Source organism: Megalops cyprinoides, chromosome 2, assembly GCF_013368585.1.
Source record: "Megalops cyprinoides isolate fMegCyp1 chromosome 2, fMegCyp1.pri, whole genome shotgun sequence".
In the NCBI taxonomy this organism is placed as follows: domain Eukaryota; kingdom Metazoa; phylum Chordata; class Actinopteri; order Elopiformes; family Megalopidae; genus Megalops; species Megalops cyprinoides.
Genome location: NC_050584.1, coordinates 43,344,628 through 43,366,642, shown reverse-complemented (window position 1 = coordinate 43,366,642; position 22,015 = coordinate 43,344,628). Strand labels below are relative to the sequence as shown.

General features: G+C 37.0%; 2 protein-coding genes across 2 annotated transcripts; one reads left to right on the top strand and one right to left on the bottom strand.

Annotated features, from left to right (window-relative positions):
* Window positions 1-1,129: 1,129 nt before the first annotated feature.
* Window positions 1,130-6,429, bottom strand: ctns (cystinosin, lysosomal cystine transporter). Its single transcript, XM_036522475.1, has 11 exons — window positions 6,351-6,429; window positions 5,688-5,778; window positions 5,476-5,554; window positions 5,207-5,294; window positions 4,928-5,031; window positions 3,879-4,016; window positions 3,627-3,726; window positions 2,797-2,916; window positions 2,302-2,472; window positions 1,723-1,840; window positions 1,130-1,578 (listed from the first exon to the last, which is right to left on the bottom strand). Exons 2-11 carry the CDS (start codon window positions 5,746-5,748, stop codon window positions 1,442-1,444), a joined length of 1,116 nt encoding a protein of 371 aa, XP_036378368.1. The 5' UTR covers window positions 5,749-5,778; window positions 6,351-6,429; the 3' UTR covers window positions 1,130-1,441.
* Window positions 6,430-16,811: 10,382 nt separating this feature from the next.
* ccl25b (chemokine (C-C motif) ligand 25b) lies at window positions 16,812-21,643 on the top strand. Its single transcript, XM_036521316.1, has 4 exons — window positions 16,812-16,877; window positions 17,212-17,301; window positions 19,997-20,114; window positions 20,319-21,643. Exons 2-4 carry the CDS (start codon window positions 17,238-17,240, stop codon window positions 20,419-20,421), a joined length of 285 nt encoding a protein of 94 aa, XP_036377209.1. The 5' UTR covers window positions 16,812-16,877; window positions 17,212-17,237; the 3' UTR covers window positions 20,422-21,643.
* The last annotated feature ends 372 nt before the right edge of the window (window positions 21,644-22,015 follow it).

Here is a 22,015-nt window from a genome sequence, read left to right as displayed (position 1 = left end):
AAGGTGTGTAAATTGCCCTTGATAACAGTAACTGCTAAGCAAAAAGTACACATTCCTCATCACTAATCCCTCCTGTCTGGAAAGCCCATTTCATCATATTCAGCCTGGAGCTACATCTGTGCATTGTAGCCGAGTTGAAAGAATTGTGGATAATGTCAATTATAGGCACAGCCACAACAGATATGACCATACCCACTACAGGGTTTTGCTGTAACCAGACCCATGAGAAGTCAGTTCATCCCAGTACTCTTAGTTTAAAAACAAAATCTTTTAGATGATTACAAAATATTGAATATTGAATCATAAATTACCATCTAAACTCATTTGACAAAATGCAAAAGATACTGCTTATCATTAGTATGTTCTGTTTCAAAAGGCTAAATTTCAGCATATTCAGTCTATAGCTACATCCCTCCAGCATAACCAACTGTAAGCTGTTACCTTTCACCAGGCCACTAAAAATGCAGTTTATTTGAATCTAGAAGACAATCGCTTTCAGTGTACAAAAAAGCAGTACTTACATATACAGACTATACATATACAGTATGATAATATATGTAATTAGCTACTCAAAAGCTCCAATATCTCTATAAGAAATGCTCTCAACATGTAGTGAATGCAATTTGTCATGTTTGTAACATACATGCAGAGTTTAAGAGTTATAGTAGTATATAATTAAATGTCATATTGACACCCTGCATCACCTCATTCTGCTTCACAACCACAGACTATGAAGCTCTACAAGCTTCCATCATTTCCATTATGAAGGCACTGTACCTCACCACACTATTTCCCCCTCAGCATTCATAAAACAAAACTGAATAAGTACACTGGCAGAGTATAAAATGTTTATTGGAAATCCCTTATTAATGATGGTCATCACAGGACTTTAATTTCCCTGTCCTTCTAACCAATTGTTTTTACAAGAAGTATACATATTGATAATTAACAGAACAATGAATAATGTAGTTCTACATTCATCTGAAATGTTGATTATGCACATCATCTGCTAAGAGGAAAATATCAGTGTACTGCAAGCCAACCCCCCCCCCCCCCCCCCCCCAAAAAAAATGAACACAAAAATAAAAGAAGGACAAACTCAGTGTCATTTGTGAATTAGCACCTGACATTGTGATCAATAAAATGTGAACAGATAAAAATACAGTACTCAGAGAAGTCCTTACAACAGAACTCTGTGTGTTGTTTTCTCAATGACATCAGAAAAGATCTTTAAATATCCCCCCAATTGACACTGATAATGCCCATAGTCCTACAAAAATATTTCACTTCCATGTAATTTGTTTCCAAAACAAAAAGCCCTGTGTTGTCCACAACATCCTCTTCATCCACTTTTTGGGAGACTGTAAAAAGTACAGTCCTCAGAGTCACAAGTCCTTGCAAGTAAAAGGCACCAAGTTTAATAGCAGAGGTATTTACCTGGCTAATCAACAAGCTGGTATTGTGGATCCGGTCGTCGATACAGACAGTAGTGTTGAATTATAAACAACACATCAAAAAATATGGAGAAGACACCCAATCCAAACTTCGTAGGGTCTCCAAAAATCAGCTTCCACTCATCTACAAAACGAATGAATGAATGAATACATAAATCCAGCTAACAAGACATGGCCTTTTACCCTCTATCTATTCACATCACCCAAAAGATTTCACTTGCAGTGCAACAGACCACTGATACCTTCCATGTGGTGTGGATAGTCTTACCATTGTTGTATGACTGCAGGAACATCTGAATGAGGCTGAAGCTGCCACCAGTGAAATCCAGTAGCACATTACCAATACTCCATCCCTCTGTACTTTGTCTCTGATAGTTCATGTAAGCCTAGGCACACAAAACAGGGTATGTAATGAAGGTGTGTTAGGGACTGATGCAGAATCCAGGGTTAGACATGATGCAGACTACAGTGTCTCAGACAGGGACGTTATTGTAAAAATATGGTCCTGTGTACAGGTAAGACAGCAGTGTAGTGGCCAGAGGTCTGAAAACAAAAGAATTATATGTATGATGCATCTGAATCCCACGCAGTATAGAGCTGCTTTAATTTTGAGCAATGTACTCAACCTGGATGCTGAATTAAAAACAGAATTAAGTTTTCCTTCTTGTGTAAACATGTCAATGATTTAAGCTGCCACAGTTAAGAACATCTGCTAATTAAAACCATTTTTATATGTTGACAAGAGCCACTACCTATTTAGTCTCTCTGATTACTAGTCCCTTTCAGCCACTGCTTCAATAATATTGCAAGCATTACAAAAAGCAAAAAAAAAAAAAAAATTTCATACCTGAGGGATGTATTTGACCAGCGTGACACCTAACTTTATGTAAGAGAAGTAGTAAATGTATTCCAGCCACGTAATCTTATTGGCCACAGCAACGAAGAGGGTAACCAGAGCAAACATCCAGCCAATTATGAGTAAGGCGATGGCAATTTTGGACACCTTCTGTTCTCCTCTCTAAAATACATACACACCAGAAAGCAGTCACATTTATTATGACATTTCACTCATGCTTTTTAACTTTGAAACGCTTGTACATGCTATTGTTCCAGGGGAGACAGATATGCTTTTGAGATTTTCAAATTTGTCTTCAAAACTGAGCACCACAAATTCAACCAGAAAAGCTTGATTGACCATTTCACTCACACATATGCTGAGAATTTGAGATGATCCAATCTTTAAACGAGACACATATGTAACTCATAATAATAATAATAATAATAATAATAATAATACTTAAATTAGAAACCCTTGTTGAGGTAACAGCAAAACATCACTCACCTCATACATGACACACTGGCAGACATACACCAGAGTCAGCACCAGAGCATGAAGGCTAAAAAACACATCATTGGCATCAACTGGGTTCACGCCATTGGGATATTTCCTCAAGAACTCCTCCTAAAGATACAAAGCACACACATGTACATTAATACACATTTAACAGGCAATGTCAAGTGAAGGAATCATTCTGGATTAAGAACAAATATACTGAGGTTTTCAATCCCTATTGAGTATTGTGACCTTCCTAACAGCCTTCTGTTATATTAGTAATGAAAACCTGACTCCAAATCCAGAGTTAGTTGTATAGTACCTTCCAAATTCAGCACATAAGAGAAGACATCCAAGTTCCATAACACCTTCTGTACTTTATGATGTCTGTATCCCTCCTACAGTTCCCCTCTTGTCTCCTCAGACAGCTCTGACCTAAAATGTCTAAAGTGTATCTCTCACAGTACAAACTGTACACTTCAGCCAGACACCTAATCTTAAAGATGCAACCCTATAACATCTGTTCTGACAAAATCAACCTCCATATGTCTTCCAAATATTCTCCAATGAAAAATATTAAGGACATACTTGAGAATTTTTCATTACCTTGTGGTATTACAATCATCACTACTGTTTGATGAAATCAAGTTTAAAATAAAATTGAATATAACCTATTATATGTTCAATTTCTTGAGAGGGACTATCCTTTCTTCTCATGAAAAGGGTTCTATTTGATGGAAACATGTCATTAAATTTGAGCTAAATATGTCTGACCCAAATGTAAACATATTTAAAAGAATGTAATTACAAAAGTCAATTCACAGGCAGCCATATTTTACCTTCAGGTAGGGTACCCAGAAGAGACCCACATTAAAGACACTGTATGCAATGAATCCAGTCAAGTTGAGAGCCAGGTAATCAAAGTTCAGCCCCACCACACTAAAAGGAAGACATTATTAGTAAAGACAGAGGTCCCCTCTGTAATTTGCTTTAAGATTTTAAAACCTGGATTATGGTGACTGTGAATTAATTAGTGTCCAACAGGAATGTGATTTTTTTTTATTAAAAAAAGAAACACCTATTACATATACCTTTTTCTTTTCCAGTTCTCATACGCCTGAGGATAGAATGAAATGGACCAGGCAAGAAAGTATATCCAGCCAATGATTTGGTTGATGATCTCAAGGATGTTGCTTCTGACAACCATGAAACGAATCCTGGTTGTGAGGCTGAAAAACAGAGGAAGAAAAGCTATTGAGGGTGTTATATCAAGCTAATGGAGAGCGAAGGCTCTAAATCTGAGACAAAACAGCACCTTTATAAAAGCTGTTACAGCAGTGTTGCCTTTTCTGAAACAGCATTATTTGTAAATATGCTGTAATGTACAAATGTAAATTTCAGTAGGTTCCTGTGATGTGCTACACCTTTGCATACTTAATGCATGCATGTAATTTGAGGGTTTTGTCACTGCTACTCTGATATTTTCTCATTAAAGGCACATCACACGACAAACATACAAGTCCTGTCATCTTTTCTATTTTGTTAAGAAATGCTCCTGTAGGTTTTTTACCCTGTGGTATGCATCACACATTGCCTTTTACTAGAGTTTGACAGCTGATGATGCAAAAACACCACGAATAAATAATACTCCTCCTTTTTCCAAGCAACTACTTGCAAACACCAACTGAACATGAAGCTCACTCCATCACTACAACCGCTACAACTGAGTGGAAGCACAGGGCAAGGTGCATGCATGCAACCCTCCAAAACATATCCCACCCAATGTTGCTACTTTTCAGACTACAAGTTCCATAATGCACCAGGAGGCAGACATAAAACTGTGGATAAAATAAGTGCATCTCTGTACTACCATGATACGAGTACCTCATAGGCGCCTGAATAAGTCACATGATGCCAGCTGTGTGACAGGCACCGTGGGCTACCCATCATCATCAGCAGATGATATAGCTAGTTTGCTTTCCTGGTCATGGGACTCAATTGTCACTAAGAGAAACCTCCTCTGTTGTCTGAGCCATTCAGAAGACACTCCCCCCTCCACCCCTATATTTCAAATTGAGTTACAGTTACCAGACATTCTCTCCTTGAGTTATCTGAGAATTGATACGATCTTGCCCCTCACCTTGTCAGGTTGGTGCCGTTACTGTACAGATATGCTGTCACCTGCCCCACGTGTTCTGCATGCACCTCAAAACTGCATGACGGGGCCCCTGCGGGCAACACCACCTGTGAAACAGAATGTGTAACTGAGACTTATGTTGCAGTCAGTTAAATGTTCAAAATATTTGAAAGGCAGTCTCTCAGTTTCACTTCCACATATGTCCTTCCCCTTATAAAACAAAAAAAGTCTGTTCCACTAGCAAATAGAAATTACTAGGTGGGATTGCCAGATAAAACGTACCTCATCAGGGAGATGAATAATAATAGAGGCATTTTTAGAAGCATAGGTGATGTTAAAGAGAATGGCTGCAGTCACATTTAGCGGTGCACTGTACAGGAAAACAGAGACATGAATGAAGATAAGTAGATGATTCCTCAGCAGAGCGATCCGTTCTTAAAAGAAACACACCTACATAAGGCTGAGAACACCAAAGAAATGGCGAGGCCACATAATATTTTACTTAAAGCTTTAACGTTAAGTCGACTATTGGAGAGAAGCTTAAATATTACCTTGGAACAATGGTCACATTTTGTGAACTTTTCTGTTCCAAATTTACAGTGGGTGGAGCCGACAGGAACACACTCGCATCTGAGATGTAGAAAAAAAGGTTGTTACACTGTTCCGCCATTTTTACAGAAATAATTACGGGTATTTAAAACTCTCTCAGCACTACTTTTTTCTTAAGGGAAATTGCTAAGGTTCCCGACAGGAAAATACTCACCACATGTCATCAGCATACACACAGTCACGGCCAATGCTGACAGAAACCTGTCATCTGACATCTTGAGTGTGGAGCGCACGCTTACCCACTACTGTTGGGACAAAAGATGAATGAAGCAAAGCGATTAGCGTCCCTCATTTTCGGTAGATCGCCGGATTGCTGCGTGGCTAATAGGTAATTTCACCGAACTTGCCCATCGAAACCCTTCAAAGTTGCGTCAAATCCTGAATCTAACGGGTTTGTAATACGTAACTAAGCAAGTAGGCTATGCGGCAGCAAGTCATTTAATTGTCCATTATCACCAAGAGTAGATTGCTAAATATTTAATTACCATTAAACTCATTTAAATTATACATTTACCAAGAAAAAAATACATTTAGCTAGTTAGCTAAAACACAGCTCTGTTTCTTACGATACCTAATTTAATACACAAATAGCTATCTAGTGCACTACAGGCTACTGAGCTAGCCAGTTATGTCTGTGTCTATTTGCTAGCTCCCTAATGTTGTCCGCTTGCGAAAGGTGATTACAGGTATGTTTCACTCACATCAACCTTGAAAACAAATACATGTTGTCTACTCTGGTTAGCTATATACTTCTAATACTATGCTTAAAAGATAGGGCAACATTTACGCTGGTTAGACATTTTGTTAGATGACTTACCGATCCGTAGCTGCTCGACTTCTATTGTCTCTATAAACAAAGTAACTGACGTTACTTAAGTTTGCTGTAAAGAGATCGCTTCCGTATTTCTTGTCGCTTCTAGATCACATGACATTACTCAGCTGATCTTCCTGTGTGGCTTCCAAGTGAATCCACGCGGAAAACGGCAGCTGCCGAGGAGGCAGAGAGCAGCAGAAACAAACCTCCCTACCCATGAAAAAAGTGATTCTCTAAAACTACCGAATTTTCATCACATTTGTCAGTTATTGTCCAATGTGGTTCATTGAAATAGATAAGTTAAATAAATTAAATAAAATAAAAATTTAATTTAATAATAAATTAAATGAGTCCATATATCTTTTAAGTAAATCATATATGATTTGGTTTTTTTTTTTGAAAAAGTGTATGGGAATTTTGTGGCAATAACAGCACGGAGCCCATGTTCACTGATTCACTGATTGCAATATTAAACCCCATATGCAATTGGGCGCAGTTGCCCATGTGACCTCCTGTTGTCTAACTGAGGTCATGCATTCGAGCTATTTAGTTAAGAAGTGCGCAAGCGCTGTGCAGCTGCGAGGCAATAGTTGGAAACGTGTGTCGGGTGGCTGTGTTACTGATTGAGTACTTCTTGTTCTCGTAAAACCGTATCCCTTGGAGTAAGCGATGTTACTTGTCTCTTAAATAGCAATGCCATCTGTGAACACATTTTATTTACATGGTATTTACATCAATAGCTGTATTTTTTTTTTCGTTGTAGCATCTTGACGAGGAAATCCACTCGAAGCTCAAATAGCCTACGTGTGCGCATGCGGGTAGCTACATGTCGCACGTTAATGTACTGTGTCTTCGTAATATAGTGCAAACGTTCAGCCGTCTCAGATCATCTATAATGAAATGTGTGTCATTGTTGCTTTACGTCATGAAGGACGAGTATTGGTTAACACAGTTAAGCTGACCGCCACCCGTTGCATTATTGTGTAGAGGTTATGCACCAATAGTTGATATATTGACCTAAGCATTTCATGTTACACACATGAACATGTCCGTAGTTTCCCCTCCTGACCATATGACAAAACGTTAGAATGGACGACCGAACGGAGCAGTCTGCATGTATAATTACTCAGAAACAGCGTTCACAGTTTGACGTTCTTTTGTGTTCTCACATCTGCTTTCATCACAGCTACTTCACATTTCCTCTGGACCTCCCGTACGCCATGTTTAAACGATGCAGGGTAATGTAGGATAGTAGGCCTATTTGTGGTGCCTAATGACTCATTAAAGGCCACTCATAATCTTTAATGTTAATTTGAACTGATTTTACTCTTTAAGTGCCCCCTTTTCATCTTCCTGTCAGTAGCAAAATAAGTAGAACATATATATTCAATATTAAGTATATTCCTGTGATTATTTAAACATTTTCCAAAAACATCATCATGTTGAGAAGTACCATTGCTATTTTTATGTAAATTAACCAGTTATTTACTTCCAGTGAGTTATAGAATGTATTGGTTCTATTTTGGATTTGGTCTCTTGGGTCATTACAACACTAAGAGCAGACAGGCTGCATTTTCTGTTCTGTTTGTTAGAATTGTTTTGTGAAAATAACATGCGTATTTCATGCCTTACTAAAACAGTCTACACATTCTTTTTTAAAATGGCTTTACCAAAGATCATTGTGAAATTTAACCCAAGCATGAGATCACAATTTATTTTACTGAAAACCTCAGTGTTACAAAGAAACTGTACTTCTGTACTAGAAGTTTGGATGCAGTGTATACTTTGTCAATGACTCTGTTTTTCTCTGTAGAAGTAAAACTTTAAGCTGTTTTGTTTAACTGAAAGCTATTATCCTAAGTGGACAAAGGTTAAACAGAACCTGTCCACTCCTCCATTCCTTAATGTTTTACCTATTAAAATGTACCCTGTAGAGGTAGAATTTTAAACTGATCTTTGTGTTGTAAGTAAAGTGATTATGTTAACTGCATGATGGTTACAGACTCAAATACAAATGTGTATTTGAAGGAAATGACCATACTCATTCAATGCAGTTAAATTACACTAAAATATTACATGGAAGGTATATAATAAGTATGTTTTCAGATAAGTAAAATGTCTTCCTGTATGCAGTTTTTAAACTATGCCCAATTTTATTGATAATACTGCCATTCAATAGTTTTTGTAAAAGAAAGCACCAGAGAAAGATTTGTGATATCATGCCTCCCATTGCTTTATGAAGTTGCCTTATTAATTCCATACATCTGATAAATGCATAAACAATAATATCAATTTTTTGCAGAATTTAGCATTCATAATCAGGTAACAATTTCAGAAATTGTCTTATTGTTATTTCTTTCAAAATGCCAAGGCAAAAGGGAATAAGGCAGAACAAAAACAAAAAAAAAATTTTTACAGTGCTGTAAATGAAATTTAGCAAACTACAGCTAGTCAACCATAAGCACTGTAAATTTCAGACTTCAGCTGGAGACAGCAAATAAAATTAATTCCTATTGGATATCTTCAATCAGAGCACCACTAAAAACCTGAACCATGGTAGGTATTCTGATAATCTGATTCCCTTTGCTAACATTTTTATGGTCAGATGATTAGGTGTATTATCAATGAAAGTTGGTAACATGGCCATTTCACAGTTGCTGTCAATTGCCACACACTGCAAAGGTGGGAAATTGTGAATTCCAATTTTCACTATTTTTACCAAAATTTGTATACATCCCTTCTTTCAGGTTATTCCCATCTATTTATTTCCACTTTTTTGAAAGTGCCCTTGTGTTTTTGGTTCATCTGCCTCAGTCAGGTGTCAGTGAAACATTTCACATTTCTGCAGACATACCTGACCTGGTCCTATTCTAGCTCAATCAGAGGTCAGCTGATCCTCACTCTGCCCCTAAATGCCTGCTGCTAATAAATCACAGCTGAGTTATGCTTGTTTTTTCTTTTTTGGCGGAAAAAAAAAAACAAGAAAAATTATTTGTATTTGTCCACATGGAAGCTAAAAATAAATTATCACTTTGCCCCTGGCACCAATGAAACATTACAGAATAGTATAAGGAGCAGGGCTTGTGACCAAAAGCTTACTAGTTTGATTCCCCGCTGGGGCACTGCTGGGTACTTAAACCAGAGCTGCTTCAGTAAATATTCATCTGTATGAATGGGTAACATGTAAAAATTGTAAATTCCATAAGTCACTCTAGATATGAGTGTCTGCTAAATGACAATAATGTACTGCTTGCAAACTTTTTAAAGATAGATAGATACTAGTATTTTCACTGGTGAAAATATTTATGTGATAGTAGTAAACACATGTTTTATCTTCTATTCTATCCTATGTTTTGTTGTTCAATTGCATTAGGTATGATTGACTGCTGACGTTGATACAAATAATCTATATTTGTGTTAATGTAAGATGAGTGTGAGGTTGCCCTGTAAAATGCGATCTAATAAATCACATAATTACAGCAAAATGATTAAGGTCTATCATGTAGTGATGTAGTTTAATATAGTAAATCAGTTGTATATACTATTGTGTGAAAATCTTAGTGCCCTTGGAGTGGAACTGAATGTCAATTGAAAATGCAGTTTTGAGGTCATGGCTTCCAAGAACATGCCACATCATGTTATTCCCCACTCACCCTCAGTGCATTCATGTACACACTTCTGAGAGGTTGCGTGTAACTTTCTTGCTTTCTTGCTCCATCTTGTGGACAGAAGAACAAGTGGAAGAAAACAACCAGTGAGAACCTTAGCTTGGACCTTGAGAACCACAGTGCGATTAAGAGGGTTTAAGTCAAAGTCAGGGTTTAGGGAGCTGACACTTTGGTGCTCCTCTTCTTTGCAAAGGTAATAGTATGCACAAAATCAAATCAAAAGAAGTCTCCCAAATCAAAACAAGTCCTTACAAGCACTCAGGTTAAGCATACTGATATTGGTATACTGTGGTCCTCACCACAACATAAAACCAGAATGTGTAGTGTTACCTTCCAGTGCAATGCTATAATAATAAATCTTTTAACACTGTAAAAATAAAAAAGCTATTATGTCCAATCCACAACACCCCAGACCCTATAGGTGGAGCTCAGTACCCCTCCCACAGGCATATTCCACAATGCAGGTAAAGGAACTTTTAAACTCAAAACCCTGAATACACAAAGAAGAACATTACATACATTTCTCACAATAGAATGTGGATTATGCATGAGAAGGACAGTATAATATCCTAGAGATGACTGATGGTTTTACAGTAACCCCTGTGATCACAGGGTTTTGTAGGGCCCTGATGAGCACTAAGGTATCAATGTGCCAATTTTACTGTCTCAAGTCTATTAGTTGGTTGCGACCCTCTGAATTGGTGTGCACAGTTAGGGCTCCTACGTTCCTCAGACAGCAAGGCACTCATTTTGAGTGCAGACTGAGGCCAACAGCTTAAGTGCAGTCCCAGCCACACCATTGGCCAACAGTGACTTGGAGCCCATAGTGGTGGAACAAATTGGCCTTGGTCTGTCAGAGTCTGTCAGACTGTCAACAGTGTCACCTTGTCTCACAACTCTCATGCAATTTTGATTCATCAGATGCCTGCAAGCTGCTTGGGCAACTGCAGTGGAGTTCACTTACCTGCAATGCACTGTCATATTGTGGTGTGAAAACTAGCTATTGGCTGTATGAGAGTCTATCGGAGAAAGCTGCATTTGTCTTGCTGCAGCACTCCTGCACAAGCACAAAGATTGTTGCAGTGAGATGAGTGGAACCATTCAAAAAGGGCAGCGTGGGGAGAAGCATAATAAAATATGCACAGTGAATAACATCAATACAAAACTGAACTGGGTACAATTCTTCAGTACAGTCCAAATTAAGTAGTAAAGAAAAAATGCTGTTCTTTACACAATGTGAACCATAAAGCTGTTTTTGAAGGTGTGACATAGTTATTCCTTCAAGATCTGAGCTATACATTTTCAGATTTTTCAACATGAAAAATACATCTTACTTGCAACCAAGCCAGAACCTTCCTACCTTTCATGCATGTTGTAGTGAACATGCTTTGAGGGTTGGGAACAGTAAGATTCATGTTATGTTCACAGTGAGATTCATGTTATGTTTGAAGCAAATAGAACATAACTAGCTAATTGTCAGGGTTCACATATTCATACAATATCTTATAAATTGGTTTGCGTAATACTGTTACTGGTATTGTAACTGCCCAGAGCCAATTTATTGTGAAATATTGCCACTACGGCATATATCCCACAGCCAAAAGAAAGGAATCTTGTGTTCATTAGATAAGTGTGCTTTTTGCAGTTCTGGAAAAGTAACTCTTGGCAATAATATTATTTTTGCAAGCAACTGAATACCTAACAGAGAAAAGAAATCAACTCCCAATGTTTTTTGAAAAAGTAAAAAATTATAATTATACAAAAGATAGTGAAAACTCAAAGCTAATATTTCCTGATTGAGGAAGTGGAATTTTACTTATGTTTGGTGATGTATTGTATATCATGTGAAAGGTATTACTGTAGCATAAAATTCAAGCATTCCTCTTCCATTGTCCTGAATGTGGTGTAAGGTCGCATATGTTTGCATCCTTTTTGTCTGATTTATACCTGAACACACATTTTGCACATATCAGTGGAAGCTATTCATATAACTGCACCCTCCCAGGGAGTTACAGTACAATACAGTACACATGCTTACAGGAATATAAATTTGGAGCTCTCAGCTTCAGAATATTGTCTACAAACATGGTCAGTGAGTTTGTTGAACTCTGTCCTAGGGGGGACTTAAGCTAAATTCCAAAATATTGTTGAGCGGGAAAGGTGATTTACAGAAGAAAAACATGGGAACAAAATTAAATACAAACAGGAGTCAGAAACTGGCTTGTGGTGTATTTGTACAAGTACAGCAATGGAGAAGTGATTCAACTGAGAGAAGGCAAATATGTAAATTCAAGAACTCCTGTTTGAACAGATTTTTTTTCATAGCTTTGAGTATCAGAGGAGGAATCCAAGCCAACTGGCCAACATGGAAATAATAATTCAAACTTTTACTGACGGGAGTCATTAAATTTGAGAGCTTCATATCTGCCAAAACACAAGTTAACACACGTTCCAGGAAAAAGGTTTATTGGAAAAACAAAATGTACAGTGTCATGAAGTACATGCAGAAAGAATGAGATTCTTGCTTTACAAAGACCTGAAAATAGTTTTATTTTGCGCAAAATACTTAATCTGAGGCTGAATGGATTTTTTCTTATTTCCTGTAAGACCCAAAATCCTGAGTTTAGCATTAAATAAAAATATTATTTATATATTTATCAGCCTTTGTATTACCAGATATGAATGTTATTAGGGAGATTTTGCACTTTATCTCTGTTCTCATCTTTTTATTTTTTGGCAGAAACCGTCTTGTATGACAATGCTACATTTCACGCCAACATACTGTCTGTTCATTTTATGCTTCAGATTTTTTTTTTAATTTTACAACTGATAATGACTGCCAGAAACCACAGTGCAAATGTTGCCATGTTTCTAGATTACTGGTCAGTTTCCCATCACTGCTTTTCACTACCGCAGTCCCAGATTTCTCAATGCAATAACAATAAATTGGCTGGTTTGGAGAGTCATACTGCTTCTTCAAGTATTCTGTTCATGTGCTTTTATTTCCATAATGCTAATAATGTTATAAATGACTGATTTGGTAGAAAGCTGATAAATTAAGAAATAAGTCGGAACTTTTTTTTTTGGGGACGACAGTGGCTCAGGAGATAGAGCAGTCGACTAGGGATTGGAAGGTCCCTGGTTCAAATGTGGCTCATCCTGACAGAGTGTCAAAGTGTCCTTGAGCAAGACACTGAACCCCCAACAGCTCCCAGTGGCCAGTTGGTAAGCCTGTATAGCAGCCTCTGCCACTGGTAGGTAGATGTGAGGCATATAACTGTAAAGTGCTTTGAGTACTCAAAATGAGTAGAAAAGCGCTATATAAATGCAGTCCATTTACCATTTTTCTCCCTTGATTGTCACCACCTTTGCTGGAATTAGGTTTTATGAAAAGGTGTGGGCTGTCTGTCCTTTGATTGTCACCCTCTTACATCACATGATTGGATTGTAGCTATCTAGATAGATACATTGTTTTATTTGGGAAACACATTTAGTGTATATAGGGCGTTAGAGCACTATAAAGAGCATTAGAAGTTATCCTGCACTACGAACAGCAAGTAAGCAAGTAGAATACAGCACCTGCCATACAGTACAACTACCCACTAAGCACAAGGAGCCATTTTATCCTATCGAAACACAAATCCCTCTGTGTAAAGCCATAAACCACAATTAATGCATAATTAATTAAACTCAAATAAAGCATTTGAAGGATAGAACAATGAAAAACAGTCTTTATGAAATATTTTTACCAAGAAAATCATTTTAGTAGTAGTTCAGGGCAAAAGGCTAAGGCATTGAAAATGTGATTTTAGGGTTATTTCACAATCTTAGCACCAACAATGATTAAATTTGGTATATTATCTACAGTGACCACTCCCAATTGTTTGAAAAAATACCATTATAATAATTTGCATAGTTTATAATAAAAGATACCATGAAAAAATAATTGGTGGGCAGGATCACACAATAAGTATCAGACAAAAATCTTTATGGACTGCACTTACCCATATGGTTGTATTGAGTGTGCTAATCTAAAGTTTTAAAAGATGAACAACAATCTCTCATTCGTGTAATGATTGATGCCATGGCAACCACAAGCATCGTCAGCTTTGGGACAGGGCTAGGACACCAGAACAAACACAACAAGATGCTACCACTTCATTCCACACCTTCCCATCCATGAGATGCCAATCAAATGATAGATTAGGAGACTGACCAGCATCCCTGACATGACTTAAGGGCTATGCCTTTCATTTGAATTTCCTTTATTTTTCAGCTTTTAGCCACCCTTAATTTCCATTTTGGTATGAAGATAGTACAGTATTAAAGCAGGAAAATGACTAAAATGGTATGAATTCTGAAAAGATATTTCCCCACATTAAGTAAGTTCCGTGTCAGAAAGGTCCCTTTTCATCCTCTTTCATCTAATAGCACTTACTTAGGTAAGGGAGGTGTGGGGGGTGCCAGGACAGCTGGCATCAATGCTGTGATCTGATTACACCCTTATCAGCATGCAAAGAATAGTGTCCAAGAACATGTGGCAAAAACAAGGGTTCTGGTTTCAGCTCAGTGAGGTTTCCAACTGAGTCAAACTCAACAGAGGGGGGAATAAAAGTATGTAAACCAGAGAGAATTGCTTCATCTTTTTTGAAAAAGAAGAAAAGATGTGGCATCTTGCCTCAGCTTGGTTCTGTTTTTCATTTAGGACTTATCATGTGAAATAAAATAAGAGCAGGCCAAGCGTACTGGAACATCTCAGAACAGTGTATGCAACTTGGGGTTTGAGGGGAATTCCAAAGTAATATCAATAACTTAACTGTAAAACAATACTCCATCTGCCCTCATTACTGTAAATGCACCATGATTTTCAAATCAATCAAACTTAATTTCAAATAATGTTCAAATAAAACAGTTCTCATGGTGTGCTTCGAGGATTGAATTTCATGCAAAGAGTTCAAAATCATGGTGGATATAGCGCAATGGAATGAGAGATGTCATAAAGGGGCACCTTACAGTTACAGATATTGAAACAACACATAAACATGTTGTCTTCAGAGGACAAAAAACTCAGCAAAATACTTGCTTGGGTCTTCAATGGCAACCAAAGTTAAAATGTTTTTGGTTTGTTTTGGTTGGATACAACTGAGCTAACTTTAAAGAAAATGAAATTGCAATAGAGGCACATAATTCATAATAATAAGTATTATAAATTATTAACTAAAGTAGAGGAGAGGAGGAACAGGATCCAATGTAGATTTTACTGAGTTCTTACATTAAGAAGTAACCTGGAGCTGAGTAAACATATGGTATGTTAAAAATACACTTAAAATACATCTAAATTCCATGATTTGAACATGAAACTTGATTTTGATTTTTCAGCTCAATTCCATTAAATTACAGCAAGGACATATGAAATGAGAAAAGCAGGAAAGGATGCAAAAATGTAAAATAATTCTCAGTACACATGTACTGAATTTTAATTTTTACTTAGCCTTTTTGTACACTGAAAGGGCTTTTGTCCTGGATGTAACAAGGCTCAAGATACAAGATAAGATAATTAGGGGCAGCTTACCCATGTTGCCATGTATCATTACTTAGTCACAGATAGCTAGGTTTTTGTGAACAGCTGTGAAACAATTAGATGTACTATTTGGCTATCTTTTAGCTCATCGATTTAATGACAGCATGACTTGATAATGCGGGACCAGACTCTCCCTCTACCCTTACTATCAATATTTGGAGAACAAAAGGTCTTTATTGATATAAAATTTACACCAGTGTGGCCTGCTGGCACAGATTATCTGTAACTGGATAACTGAGAGTTGACTGTAGTGTAGTGTCATACTCTCAGATCATTGTTAGTCACTATGAATTTGGCAATCTGCTGCAAGTTAACATTGATCTTAAGGATCATTTTTGACACTGTGTAACCACAATGGTTTAAGGCAATGAGGGATCAATCAGACATCATGCATGTCTTGAGATATTTCTCATGAAATTATTATATATGGTTCACAAATTCTAAGAAAAATCTTTTCAAGAAATCCATATTTATTTGATATTTTTATTATTGCAGCAAGAAATAATTTATTTTGCAGTGTACATTTGCCTTTTATATTCATCCCAGTCCACAATTACATAGACAATTATGTTTACTGTGGGATCATTAGGCAAAAAAAGATGGCCTATTGCAAGATTGAGATGACATCTATTTTTAAGACACATCTGAAGATACAACTCTTCTGTGCTCACCTGAAGCACTACAACCTAAAGCAATTTCATATGTCCTAACTCTGTTTTCCTTTAAAAAAAAAACAAAATAAAATAAACTTCAAATTTAATGGTTGAATGCACTTGTGTCTCTACCAGCTGCCTTGGACCTTGTCTGGCCAACTACTGAAACTTGGTCATGCAGCACTTCTAATGTTGTGACTCCTTGCATGGCTTTTGCTTCTGTTGTGCTCTGCCTCACCTAAAAGTTGCTTTAGATAAATGTAAATATAAATCTACTGGGAGACACTTCGGTCTCAAAACTGAAACAATGAAAGAAATAATGGCCCTCATCATGGAAGATGTGAGATGTCAAGCATACACCGTGCAAGCTACACTGAATGTTTTACCAAGTTTTATTAAATCAATAAAAATAAATAAATAATTTTCTCGAACAAAGACTGGTGTTGAAAACTTTCATGCTTGTTCCCAAAAGAAGAAGAGTAACATGGATTCAGGTAACATGACTGATGGAGGGGTGGGGACATCACCTAGACTTTATATAAGGGTGCAGACTCTTCTTAAGACAGAGGAGACAAAGAATATTGCTGTAATCTTCTGAAAACGACTGACGTTTTTCTTCTCAAACTTTGTAAGTGTGTCAACATTTTGGGGTTTTTTGGAGGGCTTTCTAGGGGATGTTCTGCAGCTGCAAGATTGCAAAATAGTGTGTGAATGTTTGTGTGTGTGTGGTTAGGATTAGGGGGCTGTGCATAAGTATACTCAGCCTCATAATTTATGCTAAGAATAAACACATGTCCTTGAATACAGCTGCCTACAGCTGCTGCAGTACTCTGCTGAGGTTTCGCAAGAGTTTCTTCAAAGATCAAACTCGCAGTTTTAAGTGGTATAAAAAGAGCCTGTTTACAATTCTTGCATTGAAAACATAACACTTCCCGACCGTGCACCTTCACTTCTGTTTGCAGCTGATCACAGACTACCCGAGCGAGCCATGAGGTTCAGTGCCTTTTTCTGTCTTCTTCTTCTGGCCTGCCTGTACCTCAGCCTGGCACAAGGTAGGTAGTACTTCGGCGCAAAAAAGCCTATCATGTCTAAGAAGCTAGCACTGATGTACTGTTATTATCATTGGTATCACTGTTATAGTCATTGGTATTGTCTCGTCTGAGGTTTCTGAGGGCTCAGATGAAGATTACATTTTCAGTTTAAGAAATACAAAGTTTCTTTTTTTTACTTTGATTTACTTGGATTGAGTTTTACTTAGCCTAATTTAAACTAGTTACAGTTACTTTAGTAGGAGAACATTCCCGTTTGAATATCATTTTGCTAAATGAGTTGCGTGTGTATGTGGTTTAGCGATCTGCGGCATCCAAGATTAGTTAAAACTTGAACTCATTTCATAGCACCATTTAAGATTTCATATTAGGAGAATACTCCTTGAATACATAGTTGTAATGCATAATAGGCTTGGCTAGGGGGAGACCACAGCATTGGTGCAGCGCCTCATTGAGCTAGAAATTTAAGTCGGCTGGTTTATTCCCTGTCCTCCGACCGACAGAAACCAAGAATGCGTGATGGTCACATCAATGTACGCTTAGTCTTTTTTAAACTAATAATCTGTCTCAGGATGGTATTTGCTGGAAGTATCGTTGAGAGTTCAAGTATGTTTTGCCTGTTATTTTTGTTTCGATTTTTAACTAGTCGATGACCGCATCGTGGTTTAAAATGACTGTCATGCAAGTTATGTAGCTTAAATGTTACCTAGCAAGCTAACTAAATTGTGCCGTTTGTGAAAGAGAAAAATGTGCGACAGGTTATTTCTGAGAAATAGCCTCAGTTTCATCACAGGACACCCACGTCTCAATGTTCACGGTAGGGCAGAATACGATGACAAATTAAACATGCACAATACTTGGTTAGAAATCTCAATTCAGCCAAAACCAGCTCTCGAGCGTAATTAGCTGTCTGACTAGTCAGCAGTTTAATTCGGGAGTACCCAAACAGCTGAAGAAGATGCTCGGTTGTGCACACCTTTTCGTTCTCCTAGTATTAAGGAGTAAACAGTGAACATATAAAGGAGAATTAATGTTACTCGTCCTTTCCATGCTGCTGTTTCTTCTCCCGCCTGTGTAATGGTGCCAGGTCTGTTGCTTTATCAATGCTCGTTTGTTGTAGTAGGTTTTTATAGACTGCAAGCACTTTCAACATCCATGCCTCTACATTCATTTTACAGTTAAATGAAACTAATTAAATTGCAATTCGTACTTGTTTTATTGGAATACTGTACAACTATAAGATAATTGTATATCAATGTGTTTCTTTTTAACTAAAATCCAGTATTTTCAATAATCACATTGTGTACCTGACCATAATTTCAAATTAATTTCAAATTAGACTATTCTTTTCTCAGTCTAGAAAACAAATAAACATTGTTTACAATGTTCTGTATATTTATTGTAAAGGTACTAACAATTTTGGCTTTTAAGTACAACTGAAGTACAACTGAAACAAATGCAAATGTGCATTAGACACTCTTAACTTTACTCTTAGCATTATTATGACCCCCTGAGTCCAGGCACACATAAATGTGACCACTCTGAACCAGCTCTCGAGGAGGTGTGCTAAAGGGTTAGGGTAATAATGAAATATCTACTATGTCAAAACTTAGCAGGCACTTAATACAGAAACAGGCTCTTGTTGTATATCACCATGCACATGGCAAGTCTGAAAGCCCATTTGCTGTAGATACATTGTGGTCTGGACCTCTCAGGTTAATGTCAAAACCAGTTGTTTAGCATGATTTGAATTACTGAAGTTACTTGATTAAGTGCTTAAGCTAGTTAAGTGATTCCAGACACCTTCCAACTGTTCAAGGGAGTAGTAGTGCCAGGTGTATTAAGCTCTGTCTGGCAGAGTTTTTATATATTGTTTGTTTGCAGCATGTTTTATTCAGTGATCATATCATGATCCTCAGTGTACATAAGACTTACTGTTGCAAAATTTAAAAACAAAAATAAATATGATGACAAAACTAACAATAAACATGTATCATGAAAAATGGTCATTACTTATCCGGATAATTCTATACATGTTCACTACATACTGTGTCTGTACCTTCCAGCTGTGATCAGTGATGAGTTATTGTGGAATACAGTCTGCAGGTATTAGCAGGAATTCCATACTATTCTGAGGAAGATCACATTTCTTCAACAGAACACTTTTTTGACTTGTCAAATTTTGGTCTCCCAGTAACTTGATCCAAGATAGTCTCAGCTTTCATGTTTACACAAACGACGTCCAACATAATGTTTCTTCACCTGCCTTACCCGTAATGCTTCATTCTCACTGCTCAACCTGGACTTTCACTGATGATAACAAGTTATTTTGTTTAGCCCACAAAATCTGTTTCATGAGACAGGTTTCTCCAATTGCTTCTCAAGGATTAAGAATTCCCATGGTGTTTTATGTGATCTCCTAAAACCCATGTTTCAACATGTGGCCTTACTTCTGCCTTTTCACAATACTTCTGCAAGAGCCCTGAAGGCTTAAAGTCCCTCTCTTACAGTGCACACAAAACAATCAGAAGCTCAGAATCCTCAGTTATTCTTTATTCACAAGTCTTCACCCATGCATGTAAAGAGTCTTAGGTTCAACTAAACTATAGGTCTATTGCAATCTCAATAGATATCTTGAATAGCACAGCTACAGTATCATTGTTCATGTATTTAATTGAGCTCTCTCCCTGAATATCAGGCTCATATGAGAACTGCTGTTTGAGGTATGTCGATATTGTGAAGAGGAGTACGAAGAGGAACGTGATCACCTACAGAATACAGCAAACTGATGGTGGATGCAATGTTCCCGCCATTGTGTGAGTACAGAAGAAAATACTACACATCATAATGCACATTATACACAGGACAACACTGGCCATCAGTGCCAACATTATCAACGTGAACAACTTTTCAGTCGTTGTGATAAAATAATTAAAAAGTGTTCACAGACATAGACAAGGTATAAATCCACAGTAACCAAATATGTTAAAACATCCTTTTTGTCTATGTATGTCCAACAGGTTCACGCTGAGGAGAGGGACGGCATTCTGTGCAGACCCCAATCAGCGCTGGGTAAAATTACTGATGAAGAGAGTTGACAAGAGAAAGGCCCTTACCTCTTAATGCTTAGGAGTAAATGTTTCCTTTAAAATTCATACAGGATTAAAACTCAGACAATTGTAACAGCATTATTTCATACATAATTTTCAGGTATCAATTCTGTCTCTTAACAGAGTTCCTAAATTCTTAGAAATAAGCAGCCTGAGATGGCTTCCCTGGTGGATCTCTCATATTCTGTGTATTTGTTCCTGATGTCCACAACTCTTCTGTCAGACAGAATTTTTTTTCTGGCCATAGTTTGCATGCTTTGATTGTTGTCCTCTCCTCACACACAGGCATGCACAAATACACACACACACACACACACACACAGTCTACTCTGAAGCCCACTTTACACTGAAAGATCAAGAAATACTCCAGATGTTTATCTCAGTTTAGATCACAATAGCTATTATTAGCAGCTGATTATTATGATTAGCTGTTACTAATTCAGTGACAAGTTCAGAAGGGGTATCTAAAAGTATCAATGATAAGCAATTGCAAGCAAGTACACCCCTCACTCAATATATGTAATTTGTTTTAGTTTATGATAAACTGTACATGCTGCAAATGAAGTGTTTATAGATACACTAACATCTGACATGAATGAAATGTTCCTAAAAAGAATTAGTTATTCCACAATATCATAATACCCTTTACTTTGTACAGGGTATATTAACATACAGTAGAAACATAATGAAGACAAACAAGACATATATAAACAGCATTTCCCTGATTTTGAGAAGTTTCCATAATCTCTGTGTTTTTTTTTTGGATATCAGCATTTCTTTTTAGAAGAACATATGTTTTGTCAACGCCTGGCTAATGCTGCTTATCTTGCCATTTATAATCAATGTGCAAAACATGGAGAGTCTCATGAATTGTATTGGTTGGAAGAAGAGCATTTTCATATGCTAACTCAGATAAGTAAAAAGAAATACATTTGACTATGTATTAATGCATTCATTGTTGAACTGAAGCTGTGCAAAGAGATTGTAACATGACAGAGAATGCAGGTTGTGTTGTGCTTGTGGGACATTGTTGATGTGTTATTACATGCTGAAATTGTAGATATACTGTAAGACAGCAGAGTACAAAATATCTTTAAACATTGCTGTTGCTGGTAGTGTACAGACAATGTCTGAATGTGAATGTTGTTCAAGTACCTGCTAATATTGAGCCACTATTTTCAGCTTTGCAATTACCTTTTTTGTTCCTGTTTATTATGTCTTTGTGCTTTTTGTTGTCTTTTGAGAAAGTTTATTTTTACTAACATTTTTACATTTTTACATCCACCAATATGAATAAAATATCAACTGTCCTTTCAATACTTCCATGATTTTACTATTATTATTATTATTATTATTATTATTATTATTATTATTATTATTGCATGTTCTGGCTTACTTTCCTTTATGGGTTTAGAGGGAGTTGACTGATTTTTTGTTATTATTTACTTACATTCTCATTCAGAATAAGAATTATGCATCTAATTCAGGATTCTCGCACTAATTACAGAAAGAAAGGAAAGTGTTTCAGTCCAGCATGGAAGTGGCTAATGTTGTAAAATCATAAACAGAATCCTAATATGCCCCAGGTGTTGCTGTAATATAACATT